The 24,813-nt window shown below is 40.1% G+C and overlaps 3 protein-coding genes across 4 annotated transcripts; all 3 read right to left on the reverse strand.

The window, feature by feature from the left end:
• Nucleotides 1–1,377: 1,377 nt before the first annotated feature.
• LOC107516940 (olfactory receptor 2A5-like) lies at nucleotides 1,378–11,374 on the reverse strand. Its single transcript, XM_016157181.2, has 2 exons — nucleotides 11,329–11,374; nucleotides 1,378–2,443 (listed from the first exon to the last, which is right to left on the reverse strand). The coding sequence occupies exon 2, from the start codon at nucleotides 2,394–2,396 to the stop codon at nucleotides 1,464–1,466; it is 933 nt and encodes a 310-aa protein (XP_016012667.1). The 5' UTR covers nucleotides 2,397–2,443; nucleotides 11,329–11,374; the 3' UTR covers nucleotides 1,378–1,463.
• Nucleotides 8,637–9,569, reverse strand: LOC107516941 (olfactory receptor 2A2-like). Its single transcript, XM_016157182.2, has one exon. It carries the CDS (start codon nucleotides 9,567–9,569, stop codon nucleotides 8,637–8,639), a length of 933 nt encoding a protein of 310 aa, XP_016012668.2.
• Nucleotides 11,375–13,578: 2,204 nt separating the features above from the next.
• On the reverse strand, nucleotides 13,579–18,786 carry LOC118610753 (olfactory receptor 2A5-like). Of its 2 annotated transcripts, none has more exons than XM_036230754.1 (2): nucleotides 17,760–18,786; nucleotides 13,579–13,683 (listed from the first exon to the last, which is right to left on the reverse strand). In XM_036230754.1, exon 1 carries the CDS (start codon nucleotides 18,737–18,739, stop codon nucleotides 17,804–17,806), a length of 936 nt encoding a protein of 311 aa, XP_036086647.1. In that variant the 5' UTR covers nucleotides 18,740–18,786; the 3' UTR covers nucleotides 13,579–13,683; nucleotides 17,760–17,803. The 2 variants fall into 2 exon arrangements, with proteins under 2 accessions (XP_036086647.1, XP_036086646.1); XM_036230753.1 differs by having other exon boundaries at nucleotides 13,589–13,687.
• Between the last annotated feature and the right edge of the window lie 6,027 nt (nucleotides 18,787–24,813).

The raw sequence follows: 24,813 nt of genomic DNA on the forward strand, positions 1-24,813 counted from the left end.
TCATTGTGTATAAAATTCTATGTTTGCAGTTTTTAATTTCAGTGCTTTAAGATGGTATTTCATTGTATTTAGGCTTCCATGATGTTTGGTAAGAAGTCAGCTCTAATCCTATTGCTTTTCCTTCTAAAGTAATTCATCCTTTTTTCCCAGCCAGTTGTAAGGCTTTATATTTATTTTTCATTTTCAGTAGTTTGACTAATATATTTCCAGTGAAATTTCCTTCATATTTATACTACTGGACTTTTTCTGAGTTTTGTGAATCTGTATGCACATTGATGTTTATAGCAGCTTTATTCATAATTATTATACAACTTGGAAGTTACAAAGGTGTCCGCCAACAGGTGAATGAATGTACAAACTGTGCTATATCTGCCCAAGAAAATATTCAGCAATAAAAAGCAATGACCTATCAAGCCACATACACACACATGCGCCATGAACACACACACACACACACACACACACACGCACACGCACACACACACACACATGCCATGGTACAGCCTTAAATGAATATTTCTGTGTGAAAGAATCCAATCTAAAAGTGCTATATATGGTATGACTCCAACTATAGAACATTCTGGAGAAGATTAAAGTATGGATATGTTTTAAAAATCAGTAGTTGCTGGGTGTTTGGGAGAAGAGGATGAGGAATGAACAGTTGGTACACAGATGTGGGTGTCTGGAAAAACAGTTACCCTTCCCAGACTTTACTGACTGACTTCAGGAGGGGAAAGATCTTTAGCCATGAACCTTGCTGGAGATTCTGGGGTCCCCTCCAACCTCCTCCGGGGACGCAGCTTCTCTGAGACGGTGCACGTATTTTCTGCTGACGAGGTTCCCCTGCCTCCTCTCTGGAGCCGGTAGACACTTGCTCGGCCTGTGTCTGCCTGAGATGTACGACATCTCTAGGGCTGAGAAAAGCCGGAGTGCTTGCCTGCAGTGTTCCACTGGCTCCGACATGGCGTCCACACTGCCATTCCTTTCAGGGCTCTGAGTCAGGCCACGCAGAAAGCAAACCCTCAGGACACTTCTGGAAAAGCCAGAATGCAGTATGTGTGGTCCATTCTTTTCTTTCCCTCTAGAGGAGCCAGGACCTGGAAACTTCCTCTTGACCCGGCCACACGGGGCCAGGGAGACAAGTAGCTAGGGCACATAAAATGCCATAAATGTGCATACTCACTTTGCTCTGTCTCTTCTAGGCTTCGTGCTTGTCTCGGGTGCTGTGACCTCTTAACTGGTTTCCGCTGTTCTCACAAAGGCAATTTGTTCCATGTATTCTTGTCGTCGTGGAAGAACAAGGGCCTGAGGATTCTTATTCTGCCCTCTGGCTGATGTCTCCGGGATCATCCATGCCCATCTTTATTCCATGCCTCTTCTCGGGGAATCTTCCTGAGTTTTACTGCACCACCAATCACATCTCTGAAGGGGGGAACACCCACTGAACCTAAACTCGACCTCCCTCACACTGTCCTCGTCTTCTGCCACGCTCTGCTGAAGGCAGCCTTCACTTGAGCATTCCTTAGACTGTAGACAAGGGGGTTCAGCAATGGGTTGAAGAGAGTGTAAAACAGGGAAAGGATTTTCTGATGCTCCTCTCGGTCACTGTTTTCTGGGACCAAGTAGACCATCATGGCAATGCCAAAGTAGAACCCGACCACGCAGAAGTGGGAGGAGCACGTGGAAAAGGCTTTTCTGCGGCCCTCCTTCGACTGGATCTTTAGGATGGCGTGAAGGATGCGTGTGTAGGAGACCAGCATCAGGGAAAGAGGCCCGACTAAGATAAACACGCAAGCAACAAAGACAAACGTTTTGTTGATCCAAGTGTCACCACAGGCCACATTGAGGACAGCGAGGATTTCACAGAAGAAGTGGTTTACTGACCGGGGCCCACAGAAGGGCAGTCTTAGAAAGAGAATTAGATGTACCAGAGACAGGGAAAATCCACAAGCCCAGCAAGCGATGGTCAGGACCGTGCACACTCTCCAGTTCATGATGGTGGTGTACTGGAGAGGATGGCAGATGGCCACAAACCGATCATAGGACATCACCATCAAAATCAAGCACTCTGTATCGGCAAAAATCAGGAAGAAATACATCTGCAAAGTGCATGAGACAAAGGAGATAGCTTTTTTGTGTTTCACGAGGTTTTCCAGCATATTGGGCAAATTGCTGGAAGCGTAGGCCACGTCGATGACGGCCAGGTGAGAAAGGAAGAAGTACATGGGGGTGTGCAGCCTGCGGTCCAGCCAAATGAGTCCCAAGATCATGCCGTTTGCCATCAGGTTGAAGACATATAACAGGGAGAAGACACAGAAGAAGAGCACTTCCACCTCTGCACTGAGCTGGAATCCCACCAGGAGGAACTCTGTGCCCCACGACCGGTTGCCCCCCATTCTTCAAGGACAGTCTCTGAAGGACTGGAGAGTGACAGAAGTTGGAGCTGGAGAGCAATGGAAACCGGAGTTATCTCACGTGAACTCAGCGGACGCTTGTATGCTTGTCCCTACTTCACTTACTCTTTTCCTCCAACGTTTCTTTGCTTTTTAGCTTTTTTTCTTGTGAACTAATTCAAGTTTGAAGATAATTATGAAGAACTGTGAACAATGCCAGTATAGCTGACCCCTAAACAATGCAGGGGTTAGGGGTGCTATCTCCCTGCACAGTCAGAAATCTGAGTATAACTTCTGACTCTCCCAAGACTTAACTACCGATAGCCCGCTTTTGAGTGGAAGGAAGCCTTATGGATCACAGTCAGTTGATACGTATTTTTCACATTTAGTTATTTTATACTGTCTGCTTACAATAAAGTAAACTGGAGAAAGGAAACTGTTATTAAGAAAAACTGTAAGGAAAATACGTTTACAGTATTTATTGTGGAAAATGTATGTGTAAGTGGACTCAAACAATTTAAAAAACCTTTGTTGTTCGAGGGTCAGCCACATACACGTTTTATCAAAAGTTTTTTCATGTTTGCTTCATCAAATTATTTTCTCTATATATAGATAGAAACACATAAAGATGATATATATTATTAATTTCCTGTGGCCCACTGAAAAGCAAACGACATGGTACTTCCCATTTATCCCTGAGCCCTATTAGTTTTCCAAGTAACAAGGCTGTTCACTGACCTGTCCTCAGTATGATGAGGAGATGTGATACTAACATGATTCGCTCTTCTAAATGCTGCCTTTTCTACTCCGCCGTCAACATGCAAATCCTGCGTCGCATGTACCTCGCCCCCTGCCTTTCTTGCCGTGACACTACCAGTTCTGAGGAGTACAGACCATTGTTTTGTGCAATGTCTCTCGACTGAGGTTTTCCATTGATGACCTTTTTCTTAGGGTAGACACTCAATTTTTGGTAGATAAAGATGTGTCCTTCTAATGCCTTTTCTTAATACACAAATAATGCTAATTTGTCCCTTTACTAGTGACGACAAAGTCCATCCCTCGATTAAGGCAGTGTCTCCAAGTTACTGCCATTATACCATGATTAATCCATCATTTTTAAGCACTTTCTCATTTCGCATATCTCAAGGGTCATAAATCTGAAAGAGATGTCAAAAAATAACAGTCTCCAAACTCTTAAAATCACTCCAGTTTAGCTTCTCAAATTTATGGTTCTCGATTCATTCTTTCTCTAAGCATCTTCAATGATCACTTTCTGCTTATTGAGCAAAAGATGATCTCTACTAGAAGGCACACAACTAGAACTTAATCATTTAAAAATTACTATTAATTCAAAGTGCTATGTATAATTCATGTAATTTAAAGACAGGGTTTCTGCAGGGTAACTTGAATACACTTGAAGATACAGACTGTATTATGCATGTAGACAGAATGACATTTCCTAAATGAATTCACATCTTATAACTGCTTTGAAGTGATTCTTATAAGAAAGATTCCAGAAAGTTATTTATTGAAAAATTAGGTTCCAGGAAAGTAAAATAAGAGGGAAACCTGAAGACATGCATAACATTTTGAGCTTTTGCAAAATGTCACCTGAGGGAGGCATCAGTTACAAAGGCAGTGCCCCTTTCCGTACAATGATTCAACACAAAATTGACAGACTGTCCTAGATCCTGGTTTTTCCTCAAAGACGATAGCATTTGGAATGGTCTACATAAATGTGCCTTAAGTTTGTAAGATAATATTAAGTTTTGCTACAATACAGAAAATACAGTATGCAAAATGGGGATAGAAACACTTTTAGGTACTTTTTTTGTGTCTGAAGTAAAAACTCTTATCTATAGCTCCATCATCATATTTTCATTTCACTTAAAAATATTTTTAAAAATAACAGAGAAGGTAGATTAAATCTCTTAAGCAATGGAGCACCAACATAGAGAAGAAAGTTCTGAGATAGCCTACGTGAAATTTCCCCTTGCCAACAGAATTGATAAGGTAACAGCAGCTCAGGACACAAATGTCTGAGTGCTCAGTGTGTGCTATTCTCTACCTGGCTGGTTCTGCATCTGAGCTAGGGAGCTTTATGCTGTTTCTACAACTCAGTTAGTGGTATTGACACTCGTTCTATCCTATCTTATGGTAGGACAAATACTTGTATAAAATATAGTAATTTCTGAGTCTAATAATTATCAAGATTTAGCAAGATTTCAGAAAAGTTCCAATAATAACTATATTGTAAAAGTACCTCTATCCTGTTTCAGAAAAGAAAAGATGACTAAATTTCACAAGAATTTTGTTTTTCAATAACAGAAGTTACCCTATCAATATCATCATCTGTTAGGTAATCCAAGGTCCTTTGATTTGGGCAGGGGGACACAGCATAGCCTTATTCAGAAGAAGTGTCTGCATATGAAGCCTCTTCCATATTTCCCGATACCTCACAAAAAAATACAGTTGGGTTAATCTGGACACCTGCCACTCGATCATAATGAACAGTCATGATGAAACAGCTGAGAGGGAACCAGAAGATCCCCGCTCCGCAGGCAGAAGCTCCCAGAGCTGGGGTGAGACTGGAATCTGCGTATCTGTTCCATCTGCCTGTAACAGCAACTTTGAGTCAGGAGGGACTCAGGACATCTTACCCAGGAATGTCACTCCTCTCCATATAGCCATGTTGCTTTCTGCTGCCACCCTCTTCTACGGCAGCAGCCTGTACTGAAAATCATCTCACAGTGCAAATAAATCACCTCTGCATAAGCAGATGTAAGTAATGGATACTCCTCAGGAATCTACTTTCACAAAGATAAGACCCTTCAGACAGAGTTACATGCTATAAGACAGTATAGCAGGCTTCTAAAGATAAATTTCAGATTCAGCAGCATTTACTACAATTGCTCAGAGTTATGCCAGAGTTATGAAGTTCTAAATTAAACCACTAGGAATAAAGGTTTTATTTAAAATTCACTAATAACTAAAAATCCCAGAAGGACCATAAGACATTACATGTCTCTATTTCTCCCTGAGGAGGAAAAAAATATATACCTTAAACTTCTCTCTGGAGGAGAGCAAACATTTGGTCTTATTGTCCTTAGGGAAAAAAATCCCAGGAAAATACAGTGCACAACCTAGCATCACGCTCTAGGCTCGCAAATTTTCAAACAACTTAAAAAGTATAAAAACTCGAGGGAGATAGCACTAGTTACAGTATTCAGGCCCTTAAATCATTATAGCTTTATGACTCATGCTTCTCTTTAGTTTCCGTGAAGGTATATGAGAGGCCTGGACTTTTAAATTGTTGAGTGATAGTTCCCGCAGACCCTTTTAGGGGTTTCCACGGATGTCACCGAAATAACTATTAGAACTATAAATTAACTTGGTAAAGTTTCTGCATATGAAATAAATATCTGGAAATCCATTGCATTTCTATACATCACTAACAAATATTAGAAGCAGAAATAAAAAAAAAAAGTCCCATTTATGATTGCATTAAAAATCATAAAATACCTAGAGATAAATTTAAACAAGGTGAAGGATCTCTGCTCTGAAAGCTAAAGAAAGAAACTGAGGAAGATATAAATAAATGGAAGAATATACTATGCTTATAAATTGAAAAGATTAATATTGTTTAAATGTCCTTGCTACCTAAATCAGTGTAGGATCCAATGCAATACCTCTTAAAATACCAATGGCATTCTTCTCAGGACTAGAACAATTATTCCTAACATTTATATGGAACCACAAATATCACAAATAGCAAAAGATATCTTGAGAAAGAACATAGCAGAGGTATCCCGCTCCCTGATTTCACGTTAAACTCCAAAGATACGGTAATCAAACAGTACGGTACTGGCATGATGCAGTGCGTCGATTAATGAAACAGAATAGAGAGCCCAGAAATACATGCTTCCTTATATGCTCAATTAATCTATGACAAAGCAGGCAAGAATATACAGGGGGAAAACACAGTCTCTTTCATTAAGTGGTGTTCGGAAATCTGGCAGATACACGCAGAAAATAAAACTGGACCACTTTCTTACACCGGATACAAAAATAAACTTAAGGTGGATTAAAGGCTTATTGTAAGACCTGAAATCATAAAATTTCTAAGAGAAAACATAAGCGCTAAAGTCTCTGACATCGGCTTTGGCACCATCTTTTTAGCTATGTCTCTTTGGGCAAGAGCAACAAGAGCAAAAATAGTCAAATGGGACTACATCAAACAGAAACGTTTTGCTCGGTGAAGGAAACCGTCAACAAAATGCAAAGAAAAGCTGCTGAGTGGAGAAGGCAGTCATGAATGATATATTCTATTTGGGGTGAATAGCCATAGTATAAGAAACTCATACAACGAAACATACGAAAGTCTAATGAAAAAATGGGCAGAGGACCTGAATAGACATTTCTCCAAAAAGGATACTGAGGTGGCCAACAGGTACATGGAACCATGCTCAACATCTCCAATCATCAGCAAAATGCATATCAAAACCACAGTGAGTTATCACCTCACACTTACCTGTCAGAAGGGCTATCATTAAAAAGAAATCAACGAAAACTCTAAGAACTCGAATGCCCATCAAAGCGGCCCATTACAATCGCACACCTGTGGCACCATATTAGCCTTGACTCACGTTCAACATCTACCTTTATTCCTTCTCCCAAACACCTATACTTTCTTATCTACAAGTCCTTCCCCTCATTTAAAATCACATTCCATGGTATTCCTTCCTTCATTCACTCGTTTATTTATGTGCAATCCTCCAAAAATACTGCAAAGACCTTACTTTAAGTCAAGCATTTGTGAATACTGTACACTGAGGAAAAAGACTAAATGATTAGTAGAATGGATAGAGATATTGTTTTTTAAAAGTGTCTTTAAAGTTTTATTTTTTCCTTTATCCTTATTTACATAAGTGTTTGGAACCATGATGTTTCCCCTAGTAACATCAGAGATATTAAAAACTCTATACTATAGTCAAATGTTATGTAAGTAAAATACCATGGTCATCTGGGCTGCTTTGTTCTCCTTGCCCTGGGAGATGAGTATAACATACTCAGAAACATAAGACATTGTGCATTTATGCTCAGGTCCTGTTTTAGGTGTATGGGGATTTTAAACAAAAAAGAAGTTTAGAGAAGAGGGAGGCAACAGGGAGATGATGGAAAAGAAAGATGGGGACGAAGAAAATACAGCTGCCCTACATTAAATTCCTTCCTCACTATTACAAGTTTTTCTGAGAGTGGATGGAGACAAATAACTTAAGAAAGGGAAAACTGAGTGCTGGATAGCTGTAGATATAGGGATCAAAACGGCTTCTGATAAGCTGACAGGATTTAGATGGCTAGTGTCAAAGACAAAACTAAGTCTGAGGCACAATTGTTAAAAGCTCTTTATTCATAAGCTTTTGGCGAGGGTACCCATGTGCTGTTGATTTTATGTCAGCAGGAGTTCAAATGTGGTAGCAAGGAGAGTAAGTTTTATACAGAAACAGTTGGGAACACCGAGACAGTCTTTGATTGGCAAGCATTCTGCTCTGGTGGGATTTTTTTTTAAGCTGGAGAATATAATTGATCTTCGGAGAACTTCGGAGGTCCTTGCGGCAATGGAGGTAAGTGAGCAGTGTAATGACATGCAAAGGCAAAGGCAGAAGAACTGTCGTGGAGTGCTGGCAGCCAGTGGGATTTTGGGGGACGAGCCATTTCTTGACACAAGTGGGTCGATGAGGTACTTTTTTTCTATGTGTGTTAAAACTGTTATAATAGTCCCAATAGGGCTGGTGCCTGCCATGACAGGCAGATTGTCACAAGCAAAGTGGTGGACACCATTCAAATATGGAAAACAACATATATGAAGTTATGAAGTGACAAAGAATAAACAGTATTTCCACTTAAAAAGTGAGAATGGCCCTGGTGAAAGATGATGAGAAATGGAACTTGTCCTACGAGAAGATGAATTTTGAGTGTCTAATATTGAAACTTGAGTTTGATGGAGTAGAACTTGGGTCTGTGGTGGAGTCTTGCACTTGGCAATTTGAGAAACCTCAGCCCTGCATCTCACTTTCACGAGATATGCTTTTCATTGGAATTTTACCCTATTTTCAGAGCTAGAATTTGAACAATTATCATTTTGATATCAAAGCTCTAATTGGAAATATTTTCTAAGTGTTCCCTTCAGAAAACCACTTATTGTAAAAGGAAATCCCCTATCAAATAGCATCTATGTACCCTTCACAAAGACCCCTTCTTCTGCAGGGCCCTATACAAGGCATCCTTCACCTGAGCATTTCTCAGGGTGTAGATGAGAGGGTTCAGCAATGGGTTAAAGAGACTGTGAAAAAGAGACAGTATTTTCTCCTGCTCCTCCCGTTGCTTGGAGGATGGGACCATATAAACCACCATGGCTATGCCAAAGAAGAGTCCAACCACACAGAGGTGGGAGGAACAGGTGGAGAAGGCCTTTCTGCGGCCGTCCTTTGACTGGATCTGTAGGATGGCCCAGAGGATGCGGGTGTAGGAGATGAGCATTAGGCAGAGGGGCCCTACTAAGACAAACATGGAAGCAGCAAGGATGACCACTTTGTTGATCCATGTATCAACACAGGCCAGCTTGAGGACAGACAGAATTTCACAGAAGAGGTGGTCCACTTCCCTGGACCCACAGAAGAACAACCTTAGCAGGAGACTCATATGTACCAGAGCCAGGATAAACCCACATGACCAGGAAGTGGCAGCCAGGACCGTGCACACTCTCCAACTCATACGGACAGTGTACTGGAGGGGGTGACAGATTGCCACGAACCTATCATAGGACATCACCACCAAAATCAGGCACTCTGTAGCAGCAAGACCTAAATACAGAAATGTCTGCATAATGCATGGGACAAAGGAGATGGTTCTATTCTGATTCACTAAGTTTGCCAGCATCTTGGGGACATTGTTAGAAGCATAGGACACATCAAGGATGGCCAGGTGTGAGAGGAAGAAGTACATGGGCGTGTGCAGTCTGCGGTCCAGACAGATGAGCCCCAAGATCATGCCGTTTGCCAACAGACTGAGGGCATAGAGCAGGGAGAAGATCCAGAAGAGGAGCATTTCCGTCTCTGCACTGAGCTGGAATCCCACCAGGACGAACTCTGTGACCCATGACTGGTTCCCTCCCATTCCTCCGTGACTGTTTTTCAAGGCAGAGGTGTGATAAAAGGTCAGAGCTGAAGCATCAATAAAAATTGAGTTATTTACCTCAAAATGAGCTCAGAGAAAGGTTTTATTCTTATTCCTACTTCAAAGCCTCTCCTACTCCCACAAAATAGTTACCTGTTTTTAACTTTTAATATCAAATGAATTTAAACTTACAGAAAGTGTTAGGAATTATGAAAAGAACTGCCTTATACCCATCTATGCAGCTCCAACAGATTTTAATATTTCTTCATATGTGCCTTACAATTCTTTTTTTCCTTATTATTATAGACTGGAATTTTCTATGAACCATTTGAGATCAAAGTGTTGACATAAAGCCCATTTACCCCTAAATTCCTCAATTTTTCATTAAGAAAGATATTCACTAATCTAACCACAAAATAATTATCAAAAGCAGCAAGTTATTATTGGCATGATTCTTTACTACACCCCTCCATCCAGAACCCAATCTAAAATTACATGTGACATTTAATGTCATCTATCTTTAGTTTCTTTTCATCTAAAATAGTTCCTCAGCCTGTCTTTGTTTTACATATGTTGATACTGATGAAGAGTAAAGAGCAGGTCTTTAGCGGAATGTTCCCCAATTTGGGGTTGTACGAAGTTCCTCATTTTTAATTCAGATTATTCACTTTCTGCAGGAAAGTGTGTGCCGTGAGTCTTGAATGATGTTAATTGATTATTGGTGGCGCTAACTGGGATCGCTTAGGAAAGATGGTGTCTCCCAAGTATCTCCATTATAAAATCATTATATTTCTCACTAACGTAATTTCTGGAGCATACATTAAAATAACTACCTAAAAATCCTTTTCCTCATAAAACTTTCCACCAATAAATTCAGTATCCATTGATTACCTTCCCTGACTCCAATATCAGTAATGACTATTGCAAAATGTGATGTTCTAACTCCATCAGTTTTTCTATTTAAAGGTTGTCAATTTTCATATAAGAGAGGCTCTATCTACCATCTATCCACCTACCAATCTACCTACATACTGACCTAAATATCATCTATCATCTACCACTAAGCATCTGTACCTATCATTTTTTGTCATCTACAAGTATGGACTCATGAATGTTTTCATCAAAGGATTGTAATTATTTGTTATTATTATTTATTCATGTTTAATTGTCCTAGATATAAACCCTCCAAGTTTGACCTTTTGTCTCTTTAACATGCTGCCATGAGTTTTGAGCACCTCCTTACTTCTGATGTGTTTCAAGCTTTTCTTGTACATTCCCTACTTCAGCCATGGACACAGTCAATTCTACAAATTCTTCACTTTGAGTGAAGATTTATATTTGAATCATAAAAACCAAAGTCTGGATTTTAATAATTTTTACTTTTATCATGATTTTTGCTACACTTCTGATATCCTCCTTTAAAAGAACAAGGATATAATATAGAAAACTATACAAACTGTTATGGGGATAACAGATTCTTATAATTATTCTGAAAATTATATAGAGCTTAACTTAGTTCTTTTATATTGAGTCAAATCTATTTCACTACATAACAATAGCCTTAAAGAAAATGGTCTTGATGTTATTAGGTAGCTTATTTTTATGCAAAATATATATTTGTTATTAGCACATCAATAACAAATTTATATATCGGCTTGCTTGTATTCCTACTTGGAAAATTACAGACTCTTGCACATTATCAATTTAGACATAAAAGCTTTAAGAATGTGGTTCATTGTGTGAAAAAGCTTTTTCTTACCTCGTATGAGCGTTTGACATCAAGTTTCAAAGCTTCATAGAAAAACATTATGAAACTCTATTTAAAAGACTAGAGAAGTAGTGCTCTGAAAAAAACCCACAAGCATTCACTGTTAAGAATTTGTATATAAAATTGGGCCTTTTTACCACATATTTATTTTCATACATATCATGAATTTAAATCTATATCACAGTGTTTCTAGTTTACCTATTGCTTTCATTTAGAAATATGTCTAGGATTATTTCCCACTTCAAAATATTTCTATACAACATGCTTTAAACAGCTGCATACTATTTCCTTAAGTTTAAATATGTTAATACATTTAATAATCTTATTAGCTTTATACAATATAATGCTTCACTGATTAAATTTTCTGCATATGTATTTTTTTCTTTTTTGACTTTTGAAATTTTACATTCGTTTCAAGGACACAGGACAAAGGTCAGACATGTATATAATCTATGAGGGGATCCCCCGGTTACACTAGCACCCATCTGACACTACATACAGCCATTAGGCTAATACTGCCTATGTTCCCTAAGCCAGACTCCACATACCTGAGACGGTTTTGTGTGAGTTTTCTTTTCATAAGTCTTTATAATAAATTCTGAGATTTGAAAGTGCTCAGTCTATATTTGGGATGATCACGTCATAAGTTATATAAATGTCTAACCATTACACTACATGCCTGAAACTAATCTAAAATATTAGTTTTTTTAATATAAAAAAAGAAAGTAGTCTAATCAATCACACAATAATACTTAAATACATTAAATAAATATAATGACTGTGTCACACACATATTTGTATGTATAGCAAATATAATAACATTGGCTGAGGGTAAGGTTTCAATAGAGCAGACAATTCTTAGGTAATATTAATAAAATCTCCTAAGATAATGGATACAATTTTACTTCACACAGTATTTTGCTGATGAGTACAGGATGAATTCAGTGATTTTAAAATTGCTGAGAATTATTGTATTTCCCATTGGAGGATATCGGGCTTAGGTAAATGTACTTTCTCAGCCTGCTACATAATGAGTTGGAAAGTGCAAAAGGAGTCATTCAAAAATACTAGTGTGGCTGAAACTGTGCCTGTCACTGCTCTCATGGTCTCATCCTGAGGGGACAGGCAGTGCAGTCACAGCCCTCCTCAGCAGAGCCGTTTTACTGCAGTTTACAGCCGGTTACTATAAAGACAGGCGGCAGCCTGCTTGACCTCTAGGCCCTGTTAAAAGGCTAGCTGTCAGACAGCCTACACAGAGGGTCTGGTCTGTTCTACTCTTGGGAATCAGAGTAGATTCGTGTGGAGGGGGGCTCTTACGGCACCTATTGAATGTATAGGCTTGGGCAACAATAATAATTAAGAATCATATCCTCACTATGCGGATATGGATAATCCTCAAGATAAAATCGAAGATAAAAAATGGTTTATATCAAATGTCATTTATTTGAACTGAGATCCCTTTCTCCAAACAGTAAGTCTTGTGGATAAGTGATATGTCTTATACACCTTTATGTCTCATAAGAACTAGTATTGTTCTATATGAAACAGGCACTCAGAAAATGCAATGAATGATGGACATAGATAGTTCAATAAAGATATATACTAAGCATCTTCTATTTTCCGGTTGCTTTTAACCAAAACATGGTTTCTATTTTATTAGAAAATTTCACAATGAGAATCTGACCACTGGAAAATGAAACAGACACAAAATCAAACTTTCACCACCATAAATATGAGTGCATTTGGGAAGCTGCAATGGAAATGTGCATTAAGTGTCTGACATTCATTGTTGCTAGCATTAAAATATTCCTATATTATATGAAATGAGAGACATGCAACACCAGTACTGCAAAATTTTACTTAGACACAGTTGAACACAATAAGCAATGTGTGATTAACGTTTAATCTCTGAAAGTACTGAATACTGTATATACTTGAACATAACTCAATCTCTTACTGTGCTGTTAGAACATTTGTTAAACTTTTTAGTCTTTTTTGTGGTGTCTGAGTTAAGAGATTATTTTATTTTATATTTAGTTTCATTTTCACTACCATTATCATTTGGATTTTAAAAAATTAACAACATAAAAGATAAAATTGAAGATAGATTAAAGCTATAAAGTCAACACGGTACTGACCCAGTGAAGAAAATATCACTATAGCAATAACTAAAATCTCACCTTCTCAGTAGAGTAAATAAAACAGCAGCAGCTCAAATAACAAAAAGTTGTGTGTCGGTACGAGCAATTCATGATCTGAGCAGCCTTGTACCTCTGTGTTTCTTATTCTGTAGAGTTTTCTTCCTTTTTTACAACTCTTGTCAGGAGTCTTGGTACTCATTCCATCCTATCTTGTGACAAGGAAGATATTTATATTAAATGCTGCGATTTCAAGTCTGATGTGCATCACAATAATTGATAATATGACAAACATCTCTTACACTCTTTCGGCAAAGAAATGATTTATTTTAACTATTACTAAAATTCTCTTTTCCACTGAGAAAACGTTCCCAGGATCACTATCTTCATTTTGGTGAGGTAATACAGAAAGTCATTAATTTGGCTACATCAGAGCCTTACTCAGAGCCTCTCATTCTCGAAGTCCGTTCTCATATAGACACTTGGGCTAGCTGTGATGACTGCAGTTAAGTTACGGTAAGAGGTGAATGTGAGAGTTGCTGAGGGAGTCCAAGGGACCTGACCACAACACAGTAGGCAGGTGTTCCCTAAGCTGGGGAAAAAAGAAATCTAGGTGCCTAATGTATATACCGATGATGTACAACATCAGTCGGGAGGAAAGATCACCAGGAGAGTCATGATGACCTGTCCTATATCAACTATCCCAACTAGAAACTACCTCCCAGCAGAAATTGATCTCTTTCCACATGAGAAGATGCTGGCACTGGATTTTCTCACAAGTACCCACTCTGACCTCGAATAAGCCCCGCCAAGGTGAGAGATGGACCTCTGAAATGGGTGTAGTATCCTGCTCCCTTGGCAGCTTTCAGAGGGCTACCTCCCTGACACAGGAGGATCCACAGGACTAGCTGAAGGTTCCTCAAAGAACCTCAGAAGCGTAGCTTTTATTTTAGAATCAGATAAATTAAAACCATCCTTGAGTTCCTACTGAGAATTCAAATTCCCAGACAAATCATAATATATCCTAACTAGTTATCTTCTCCCTACGGTGGGCAAAGTGCTTGAATGTTTTCTCTGGAGATTTATGATTCGGTCTCATTGGCCTTAGAGGAAAAATTCTAGGGAACAGGCAAGGCACATAGTGTCATTACACTGTATCTATGTAAACTTTCACACACCAAGGGTTTTAATCTTAAAACTTGTATCACAAATTGCAGTAACCAAACTCTTAAAATTAGTCATTTGATGAATTCATGCTTCTCAACAATCCCATGAAAGTATGTGAGAAGCCAAGGCTTTTAGATGATGGAAAGAAAGGTTCCCATACAACCTGATATGGCAACCCTGAAGACAACAGGTGCCCTAAAGAGGTACGTCTATCTGTAGCACAGGTTGATAGATACACGTGAGGAAGGTTTATAATATCCATAAATATTCCTAGTGATCCAATTATTGAGCCCATTTTATGTTTCACTTATACTCCACTTAGATCAAAACGGTCAGAGGTTCTGTAGGGGCAGGACTGAGCCCGAGCAGAATCCAGCATCATTTGCTGAGTTAGCTTGACCTATTTCACTCAAGTCTCGAAATTTTCGAGGCTGACTTCCATCCCTTGCCTTCCTCCAGGAGGACAATTCTCTCTAACCCGCTCATTCTAGAGACAAACCTTTTTCCACTGACTGTCTCTCCTCATAAAAGAAAATTCATCATGTCCAGCGATGGCTAGATAGCCACCTGTCCCTCCTAACATCATTCTTGTTTAGTTTTGTGGGACAATCCATCGTGTCTGTTATTTCCACTGTGTACTAATGGAGTAAGCACAGGTTATGATGTATATTATGTAAACCCACAAAACACTGGGTCCCCCACATTAGGATTATATAAGTGGTAGAGCCAGCTAGATATAATTTAGTCTGGGATGTCATAAGACCTCCTAGAAACCTGCTACTGTCAGGCCGGAGCCATTTCCTGGGGCATTTATGCCATCACGTGAAGTCTGCATTTTATTCCCATTGCAAACACACTGTTCTCTCCCATCCTGATTAATACCTTTCCACCCACAAATGCATAAGTTATTATGAAACAAGGTTATCAATGTCAAATAAAACAGTAGTTTTCATCATTTGCTACTATTCATCTGCTTTCTTAAACAAGTCTTCATCCTTCCTTCCCGAACCGTTGCATGCCACACTCGAGGCAGTGAAGGAGCTTTAAATACCATGGCTAAGGACTGGAACCCCATCTGTAGCTACCTATAGCATGTACGTCTGGGTACCCCTTGTTACATGCAGCCACGGTCCTAGTAGTTTTTCACAGCCGCGCTCTGTGAAAGGCTCTTGGAAACATTTATCTGATGACCTTCATACATCTTCCAAACTCCTGGGCTCTCTTGTACCTCAAAGAGACTCTCGGTGGAGCCTGCCGTGTCCACCGCCACCCTGTCTGTGTGGCTGGTGCTACCTCGTGCCTTCTGCCTCCTACCTCCCTCAGCAGGTGCACCAAAAAGTCCCATTTGTGTTTGAACCTTATTGGATAATTACCATTTGCTGAGAGAAAAGGAGAGATACATATATATAAATATGCATTTATACATGCAATTTACTTTATTCTCACATTTAGGAGCAATGTATTTTAGAAATTAGCTTCGGGTTGGAAGATATTAATATAGAGAAGAGGCACGAGAACACAAATGGACTAAACATGAAGCCAAGCATCGATGAGAGCCTGCCGCGTGCTGCTGGACTCGGGAACCTGCCTGATCAGATGTAAGGCCAGATCACGGGGAACCTCCAGAACAAAGAAACCCCTCTGAGATTACTAACACTGTTCACACACACCATGAAACGATAACAGGGAAAGACAGACTCTTAGCTGTACCTTGCACGAGTTAAAGATACACCCAGCCATTCATTCCATTCTTCACTCTCCATAATGAGTAATTTTTCACGGAAACAAAGAAAGATAAAAACCCTGTTCCGGGGACACTCGGGGTCTCATTCTCTGACTCTGAGAGGAGACCACACCGTCTATGAGCATTATTCCTTCTCTGATAAACTTTCCTTGGTCTACCCCTGGCTCGCTCTTGAATTCTTTCCTACATGCAGCCAAAGACCCTCCCTCTCTCGATGGGCCAAAGGCTTTAGTCCCCACTCAAGGTGATTCACTCTGTCCTGCATCAACATTACCTACTTTGTCAGGGTTTGATAAGTAAAAATGACAAAATCTACTTATTTCCATTTCATTTTGCTTTTAGAGATCAGGGGTTCATCACTTCATTTTGCTACTATTGATCAGGGATCCATCATTTACGACTGCAAACTCTTCATTCCTTTTCAAATTACGTCATTATATCTCTTTTAATAGCTGCTTTTGTTAATACATACGGAAGCCAGAAATGTCCAAATGCTCTTGTGAAGACACAGTAAAATGTTTATTCCTAATGAAACTGCAGAGTGATTTGACAGGGGAATATTTTCATACCCGGCAACTAGCAGACGTGAAAGGAAATCCATGTGTGGTTGTGAAGGTCAAGAAATGAACATGTCGATTTTCAAACTGACTGAGGGGAACCAAGAAAGGAAGAAGGAAACAACATCACATGCTATTATAAAGCACTTTACATTTCCAGGGAGACGAGAGGCCCGATTTAACATGGGATCAATAAAGTAAGTAAGTGGGCTCCGAGTGTCAGAGTAGTTCTCGCGGGGGGATGTCCTGCACCATCAGTGTGCACGGTTCCCTTTCTTTGCGTGGTAGGGATGTATCCCTTGTAAGACCTCCCCCTTGTCCTTACACACCCCCTTTACTGGGTGTTTCCTCTGGTGGTCTAAACCTTCCCTTCGTTCCGGTCTTCTGCCTTCTCACCACCCTGGTGTCTGTCCCGTGTGGCCCTGCATGGCGTGACACGCCTGATGTCTCTAGGACATGTGAGTATAATAGACTGTTTCTTCCTAAACGACTCCTTTGCCTCCTCTTGTGGCTGCACCTGACTGACCATCGTATTTAAGAAATACAAATGGTACATAGTTTTTACTTGTGAATACTTGTTTCTCAATAGTGCGTCTCATGAGCAGAATTAATTAATTCTGAAATGATCCAATATTCATCAATTTTCAAATTGTATGTGTGCTTTTTGGATCACCTCTAAGAATCTCTGCCTACAGAAGGTTGTGGAGAGATTCATCTATTTTAGAGTCCGCACGGTTTCAGGTTATCAGTTTAGGCCTATAAAAGTCTATCTTAATGTGGCACCTGTGAGAGCACAAAGCGGAAAATGCCACCTACCATGTTGCACAGAGAGCACAGCCCCCAGTGGCTTTTGGTGTCCCTCATGTTGTCCTGTCCTTGCACAGTGCTCTCCTCAGGGCGCCCTTGACCTCTGCGTTCCTCAGGCTGTAGATCAGTGGGTTCAGCATAGGGTTGAAAAGGCTGTAAAACAGGGAAAGGATCTTCTGCTGCTCCTCAGGATGGCGGGACTTGGGGGCCATGTACGTGACGATGGCACTGCCAAAGAAGAGCCCGACCACGCAGAGGTGGGACGAGCAGGTGGAGAAGGCCTTTCTGCGGCCGTTCCCAGACTGGATCCACAGGATGGCAACGAGGATGCGCGTGTAGGACACCAGCACCAGGCTGAGGGGCCCCACTAGGATGATCACAGCAGCAGCAAAGATGACAACTTGGTTGAGCCATGTGTCAGCACAGGCCAGCTTGAGGACAGACAGGATTTCACAGAAGAAGTGGTTGATTTCATTGGGTCCACAGAAGGGCAGCCTCAGGATGAGAATCACATGGACCAGGGCCAAGAGGCAGCTAAACATACAGAAAGTGACACCCAGGACTGTGCACACTCTCCAGTTCATGATGACGGAGTAATGCAGGGGGTGGCAGATTGCCACATACCGATCATAGGACATCACCACCAAAATCAAGCACTCTGTGTGAGCAAAGGCCAAGTACAAATAAGTCTGCATAAGGCAAGGGACAAAAGAGATGGTTCTATTCTTCCGACTCACGAGATTTGTAAGCATCTTGGGGACATTGCTGGAAGCATAGGATATGTCATCAATAGCCAGGTGTGAGAGGAAGAAATACATTGGGGTGTGCAGTCTGGAATCTGAGTAGATGATCCCCAGGATGACTCCATTCCCCAGAAGGGTGAGGCCATAGAAGAGAGAGAAAAGTCCAAAGAGGAAAACCTTCAGTGCTGGATCCACCTGGAACCCCAGCAGAATGACTTCTGTGATCCACGTCTGGTTGCCTCCCATGCTCCTGTGGCAGAGACGGACAGGTCCACAGTCAGGACAGCAATGTCAGAGCTGTAAGGCAATCAAGGCAGAAAATATTCACTGGTTGTTACAGTGTGGACACTTAGAAATGTATTACTTGGAATGGATTCTCTATAATTTATTTTTAGGTACATAGTAAAAATCTAACTGTATGTACTCATATTAATCAGAAAAAAATTTTGTAATGATGGAATAATAGATATATATGTGTATATAGGGATAATAAAGTATAAGATCCCATAATATGATACTTTATTCTATAGTCTATCAGGATGCACACATATGTACAGATATGCTGTTCTGGAGAATTCAGGTAGACTTGCTTCCCTTCAAGATGAGGCTGTGAGTCTTGATCATTAATGTCATTAGAGAAGAGATGACCCTGACAAAATGTCTGCAGTAAGAGGTAGTTTTATTTCCTAGGCTTGCTTGCCTTTTTGGTCTAAGATATGATGTGATTAGGTTCTCCTGTTCTTTATCTGTTGCTTATTTACCCACCCACCTTCTCACATGCTTTTTACCCACTTCTTTCAGATTTGAAATCCCTTCTAAACAACATCTCAATTTTGCAGTATGTTTAAAATTTTGTAAGCCCTTCCTTTTTGACAGCTGACTAATATTTCCTAGAAGTATCTTCTGGTACATCTTTTCTATATCCAGTGTTTGTAGTTTTATTTTGAGAATTTTATTTATAAGAGAAAGAGTGCTTGGATACATGCAATGAACACATGTACATAGCTTCTTTTAAATACAGTTGAACATGATGACATTTCTGCAGCCTTTTTAAGTATGAAACTCAAAAGACGAAATAGATTTACATTAACGGTGGGTACATTTGAAGAGGACAGCTATATTATAACTGTACTTTGTTTGGGTGTTTTCTCTTTTCCTTTTTATAACTTAATATAGAGATGAATCTCAGGGCTAATCTTATTTTCTGGCGATCTTCTGTTGTCAAGACATCCTCCCAGCTTTGGCGACTCCCACTGCCATCAAATCTCCTGCAGACCGGCCTCATCACCTGGTACCATGCTGACTGCCTACTGCTATTCTGATGGATTCTGAGCAAGTGACAGGAGGTGAGTTCAGCTGGAGCATCAGCTGCTTAGTTCTTTACAGAGAGCGACTCCTGGGAGGTGCCTGGGTCTATCGAGGAGAAGAGGAAGAAGGTCATGAAAAGGCTGGATGGCACTATCACATCTAGAAACCATATGACCTGGGGCTGTTCCTTTACATTTTTTTTTATGTCTTTTTTTTTTTTTTCAGAAACAGCCTGAGTATCTTTAAAATTAGGCTTAAGTTTCAAATCCAACAGACTATTTTTAAAAAATAATAATTTCAAAGTTTTCTTTTAGAAAAAAATTAGACCCTCAAATTCCTATTTTAAAATTGGGATTATATTATACAGACTGTTTTTAACTACTGTTTTCACATAACATATGAATATTTTTATGTATTAAAATATTTTACAGATCTTACTTAAAATTAACTCAATATTCCATTATATCACAATTTAATTTCTTATTGTTGGAAATTTTTATTCTTATTTCTCTTATGTTTAGTAACATTGAGGTTAATACTTTTCAAATTGAAATTTTGTCCATACTCATGATTATTTCTTTAGGATATACTCTAAAAGTAAAACTGCGGGTAATAAAGATGTAGACATTTCAAAGTTTTTGATGCCTACTGCAAGCTTCCCTGCAGAAAATTTGTACCAATTTCATCTGACAGTGTGTGAGAATCATGACTCTTTCTCACATCAACACTAAATATTATCAGTTATATCTTTTGTGAACTTGATAAGTGAATAATTTTGTACAATTTAAATTTATATTTCAACAATTTCTTAACATGTTTTCTTTGAGTAAATCATCTGTTCCAGCCTCTGCTCTAAGTTCTAGAGGGCCAGAGGTGGATAAGGTAGCCATATTCTGAAGGGGAGACAAATAATGAAGAAATAGGGTGGTGTGTTTGTTGTCTGTGCCTCACATTTTCATGTAGGGGAGAAGTCTCTCTACCCCTAATGCCAGCACTTTGGGGTATAACTGCCTTTCCTTGTCCTCTAATTTATATGATTTGTGAAACAAGAAAAAGGAACTATGGATGCCCTTTTCTGCGCTGTTTTTGGGTCATGTATATTTCTGCTCCTTTAGGCTAAAGCCCACAGGAGTGTGTCTGTTCTGTCTAGTGATAGGGGCGGGCTAATGGCTATGATTTCAAATTCGGGAGAAATTTTGTTAAAGATATAAACCATGTTTTCCAAACATAGCAATAAAACATTCTTAATTTCTACCTGATTTCTCTATTTCTGTTTTTTCGGACTTGGAGCAAGGAAAGGTCATGGGTAATTACCGCCCCTAAAACACCAGGAGTACACAAATAAATAAAAGATTTGTTGATAGTAAACAGTACCATGAAAGAAATAAACATAATGACATAAAGCGACTTGGTTTGAAGGGGCTTCTTTAGATGGGACTATCAGGAAAGGTTTCTCCAAAGCGAAGACACTGAGGCAGAATCTACTCGACGAAGGGATATCCACCCTGCCTACAGCCGGAGTGGACAGTGCTCTACACAGGGAACAGTGAAGGCAAAATCCTCAGGCAGGAAAGAGTTGGTGAGTTTGGGGAACAGAAAGAAATACAATGGACCTGAAACATAGTGACCAAGAGATCGTAAGTATTTGTTCTAACCTTGGTTTTATTCTCAAAATTTTGGAATTGATGTAAAAGTTTGATGGATTAAAATATTTGGCTACTTTTATAAAACACAATACCATGCAGCCATTAAAAAGGACAATACTGGGGAAGATTCAAGATGGCGGAGAAGATAAAGGCTGTACACACCTCCTCTAGCGACCACACCAAAACTGCAACGAAACTACAGAGCAACCAGTAGGCAGAGTCACCAGAGGTCTGGCTAAACAGAAGCCCCACAATAGGTCACCTCAAACAACAGGTCACCTCAAAATGGTAGGTAGGGCTGAGACGCGCAACACCCGGTTCCACAGCCACGAGCGGCGACTGCGACTCAGGAGGGCTATCTTGGCTGTGGAGCCCCCTTCCCTACCTGAGGAGCGAGGGGCCCCCGGCCTCACACAAGACTCCCCGGCCCAGAGCTCCAGTGCTGGCACGAGAGTCCCCACGACCTCGGGCTGTGAGCAGCAGTGGAGGCTTCGGCAGGGGACACGACACGGAGGGCTGTGGGAAGCGGCCGCCGTCCTCTTAAAGGGCCCACGCCCAGTCGTACCCACTGACGGACTTGCGCACGCTGGGCTCCAGCGCGGGGGCAGCTGCTTGAGGGGTGCCAGGGACACACAGGGAGGTGCTGAGCTGTCAGGCTTCCGGGCGAGGGCTGGAGGGGCGGTTTGCTCCTGGACAGAGGTGGAGGCAGAAGCTATTGTTCCTTTGTGGAGCCCTCCCCTCTTCCCATCCTGCAGATGCAGCCACCATTAATCTGGATAACAAGTTGCTCTGCCTCTCCTTACTTGTGGGCCCACCGAAGCCACTTCCAGTGGTTTATTCCATACAAACAGGCTCTCCTGGTTCCTGCTGTGAACTTTCATAAAATCCCTCAAAGGCTCACAAAACCCAAAGAAGCAGTATGGCCTCAGCGTACCCTTACCTCTTGCTGAGCAGCCCCAAACCCTGCACTAGTGGCAGCTGGCCTCTGTTTTAGCCTTGACCCTTCAAGGCACTTATAAGCCCAGCACAGGTGACAGCCATATGTGGATTGCTTGATTTCTATAACCAGGTGGCCCCATAGGTGCACAGGCTGCAGCTGAACCTGGCCCACAGCTAAATTCCTCTCAGGTCTGTGCCAAGGGACCCCACAGCACACCTACTACATAAAGTCACTCTATTAAGACTGAGAGACTCAGGAGCCCTATCCAATACATAGAAACAGACACAAGGAGACAGCCCAAATGGGGAGATATTATCAGGGAAAAAACAAGACATTTCCATTTTGGAAAACTCCATGATATAGTACAGAATTACAGCTGCACAGTATTCCTGCTCATTTTGGGAGTAATCCTCACCATGTTGTAACAGGAATGTCAAATCTGAGTAGATTTTCTTAGAGCATCAAATGAGATCATTAAGCTACTACCATTAAGAAAAACAGTTAACCTTTGACAGGAAAGGGAAAACTGAAAACCCAATCTTATTTTTCTTTATAGATTTTTTTTCTGAATTGTCCTGATAAAGAAAAAGATCAAGATCTTCTATTGACTAAAAGTAGACATAGATCCTAAATCAGGTTGGAAATTAATGCCACATCCATCCAAACATAAATGAGAGTACAAGCAAAGCAAAATTCTGATGTTGCACAATCAAAAAAAAGTGACCTCTGTTGTTCAGAGAAGCACACTTCAGTGCCTTTTTACTTTTCTTATCAGTTAATATAGCTTCTGAGGATTTCAAGTTAAAAACCAAAAGAATGAAAAAATAAACTAGTATCTGTAAATGCAGAAACAGAAGTGACAGGAAATTTAGCTGTCATCTAGTCCAGGTGTCTTTCTGTCAGTTTCTTAGGAAAACACTCTTAGAATTAGCCTGCTTACTAGCAGAAATTGTATATCCCAAGTTCATAAAGTCCTCCTCTTTCCCTAGATATTGCTCGAGTGATGTGTCCCAAAGTTGGTCTCTGTGAATTCCCTATATTTACATTTCTGTTGTTGACCAATGTGCTTAGTAGTAGACACATGTAATCAGCATGCCATGAAGTTGCAAATTTGAGAGGCATTTGCTCTCTTTCTCGTGAACTTGTGTATCTATGCCTACATGCATTTGGTGTTTCTCTTAAAAGAAGGTGGCCATCCTAAACTAACTTCCTGCTGTGAGTGGACCCTTCTTTGGAGCTCCCAGGAAATAGCAGAAAATGAAGGTTTGTGAAATATCTTACAAAGTCACATCAAATATTGTAATGTTATTTGAGATGATACACTTTTGACTTCTTATTAACAAATTTACTTTAAATCCATGTCAGTTGAGTACAGTAAAAGTATATAAATTGAAATTCTGATTCACAGATATATAAAATGGAGAACTATCCACTTTTATAGACAATATAAATTTAAAGACAGAATAGGATATGGCACTTTGTAGACATGCCAAATTCTGTGTTAATAGTACCCCCTGGATGAAGCTGAATAGGAGGGCTCAGGGAGCTCTAACTCCCTGAAACTTTCAAAGAAGTGAACATTGTGTAAATGTTTAAGGCTCTTCTCAAATAAGCACATTCTGTCATCATGGAGAGTAAAGAACAAAAGTAATGATAGAAAATTAGATAGTGACGTCAGAAAAAGTCCCATATGTATGTTTTTAGAGCTAATAAAGACACAAGAAGCTGGAAAGACTGAATCTGTTTTCAAGGATAGTTTTGAATGAGTCATAGGGAGACACTGGGAAGTGAAATGTGACTAAGAGCTTGAGAGTAGGGACAGGCAGGCTGAATACAGGGCCCGTGGCCAGGGAAGCCTGTCTGAGCCTGAGATGGAATGCTGGGCATGCACAGGGGCTCACTGCGGTGTATGCAGCTGTAATCTACGCCCCAAGGCCAGGGTTGGAGGACAATAGGCACATGGATGCTTCAGCTATCAAATATGCAAGTCAGTAGCTTTCTTTTCCCAAATGATTAGAATTGACTAATCAAAGTCATCATTAAAACATCTAGAATTACAGTTTTACATGTAATGCTTTTTTGGTAAAGTACTTCTAAAATAAACCAGTAGCCTAGAAAAAAATATTTCTAAATGGCAGGAATAGAGGCACATAGAATTCTTAGTGAAACAACTAATTTCATCTGATGCAAACTACAGACAAATAGTATGTAATCCTGGATGTAAAGTGTATTTTTTTTTTTACAGTTTTGTAGGAAGGTCATAAGGAGATACCTCTATGATGGTGGCTATCTGCACACACTAATTTGTTGATCAGCTCATTTGTGAGGACAGGGAAAGTAGAAAAATAGAGCATAAAATGGAAACAACTTTTTAAAAATTATGGCATCGTATTGCATTTTGAGTTTCCAAGTTCAAGGAACCAGTC

Source organism: Rousettus aegyptiacus, unplaced genomic scaffold, assembly GCF_014176215.1.
Source record: "Rousettus aegyptiacus isolate mRouAeg1 unplaced genomic scaffold, mRouAeg1.p scaffold_m13_p_13, whole genome shotgun sequence".
In the NCBI taxonomy this organism is placed as follows: domain Eukaryota; kingdom Metazoa; phylum Chordata; class Mammalia; order Chiroptera; family Pteropodidae; genus Rousettus; species Rousettus aegyptiacus.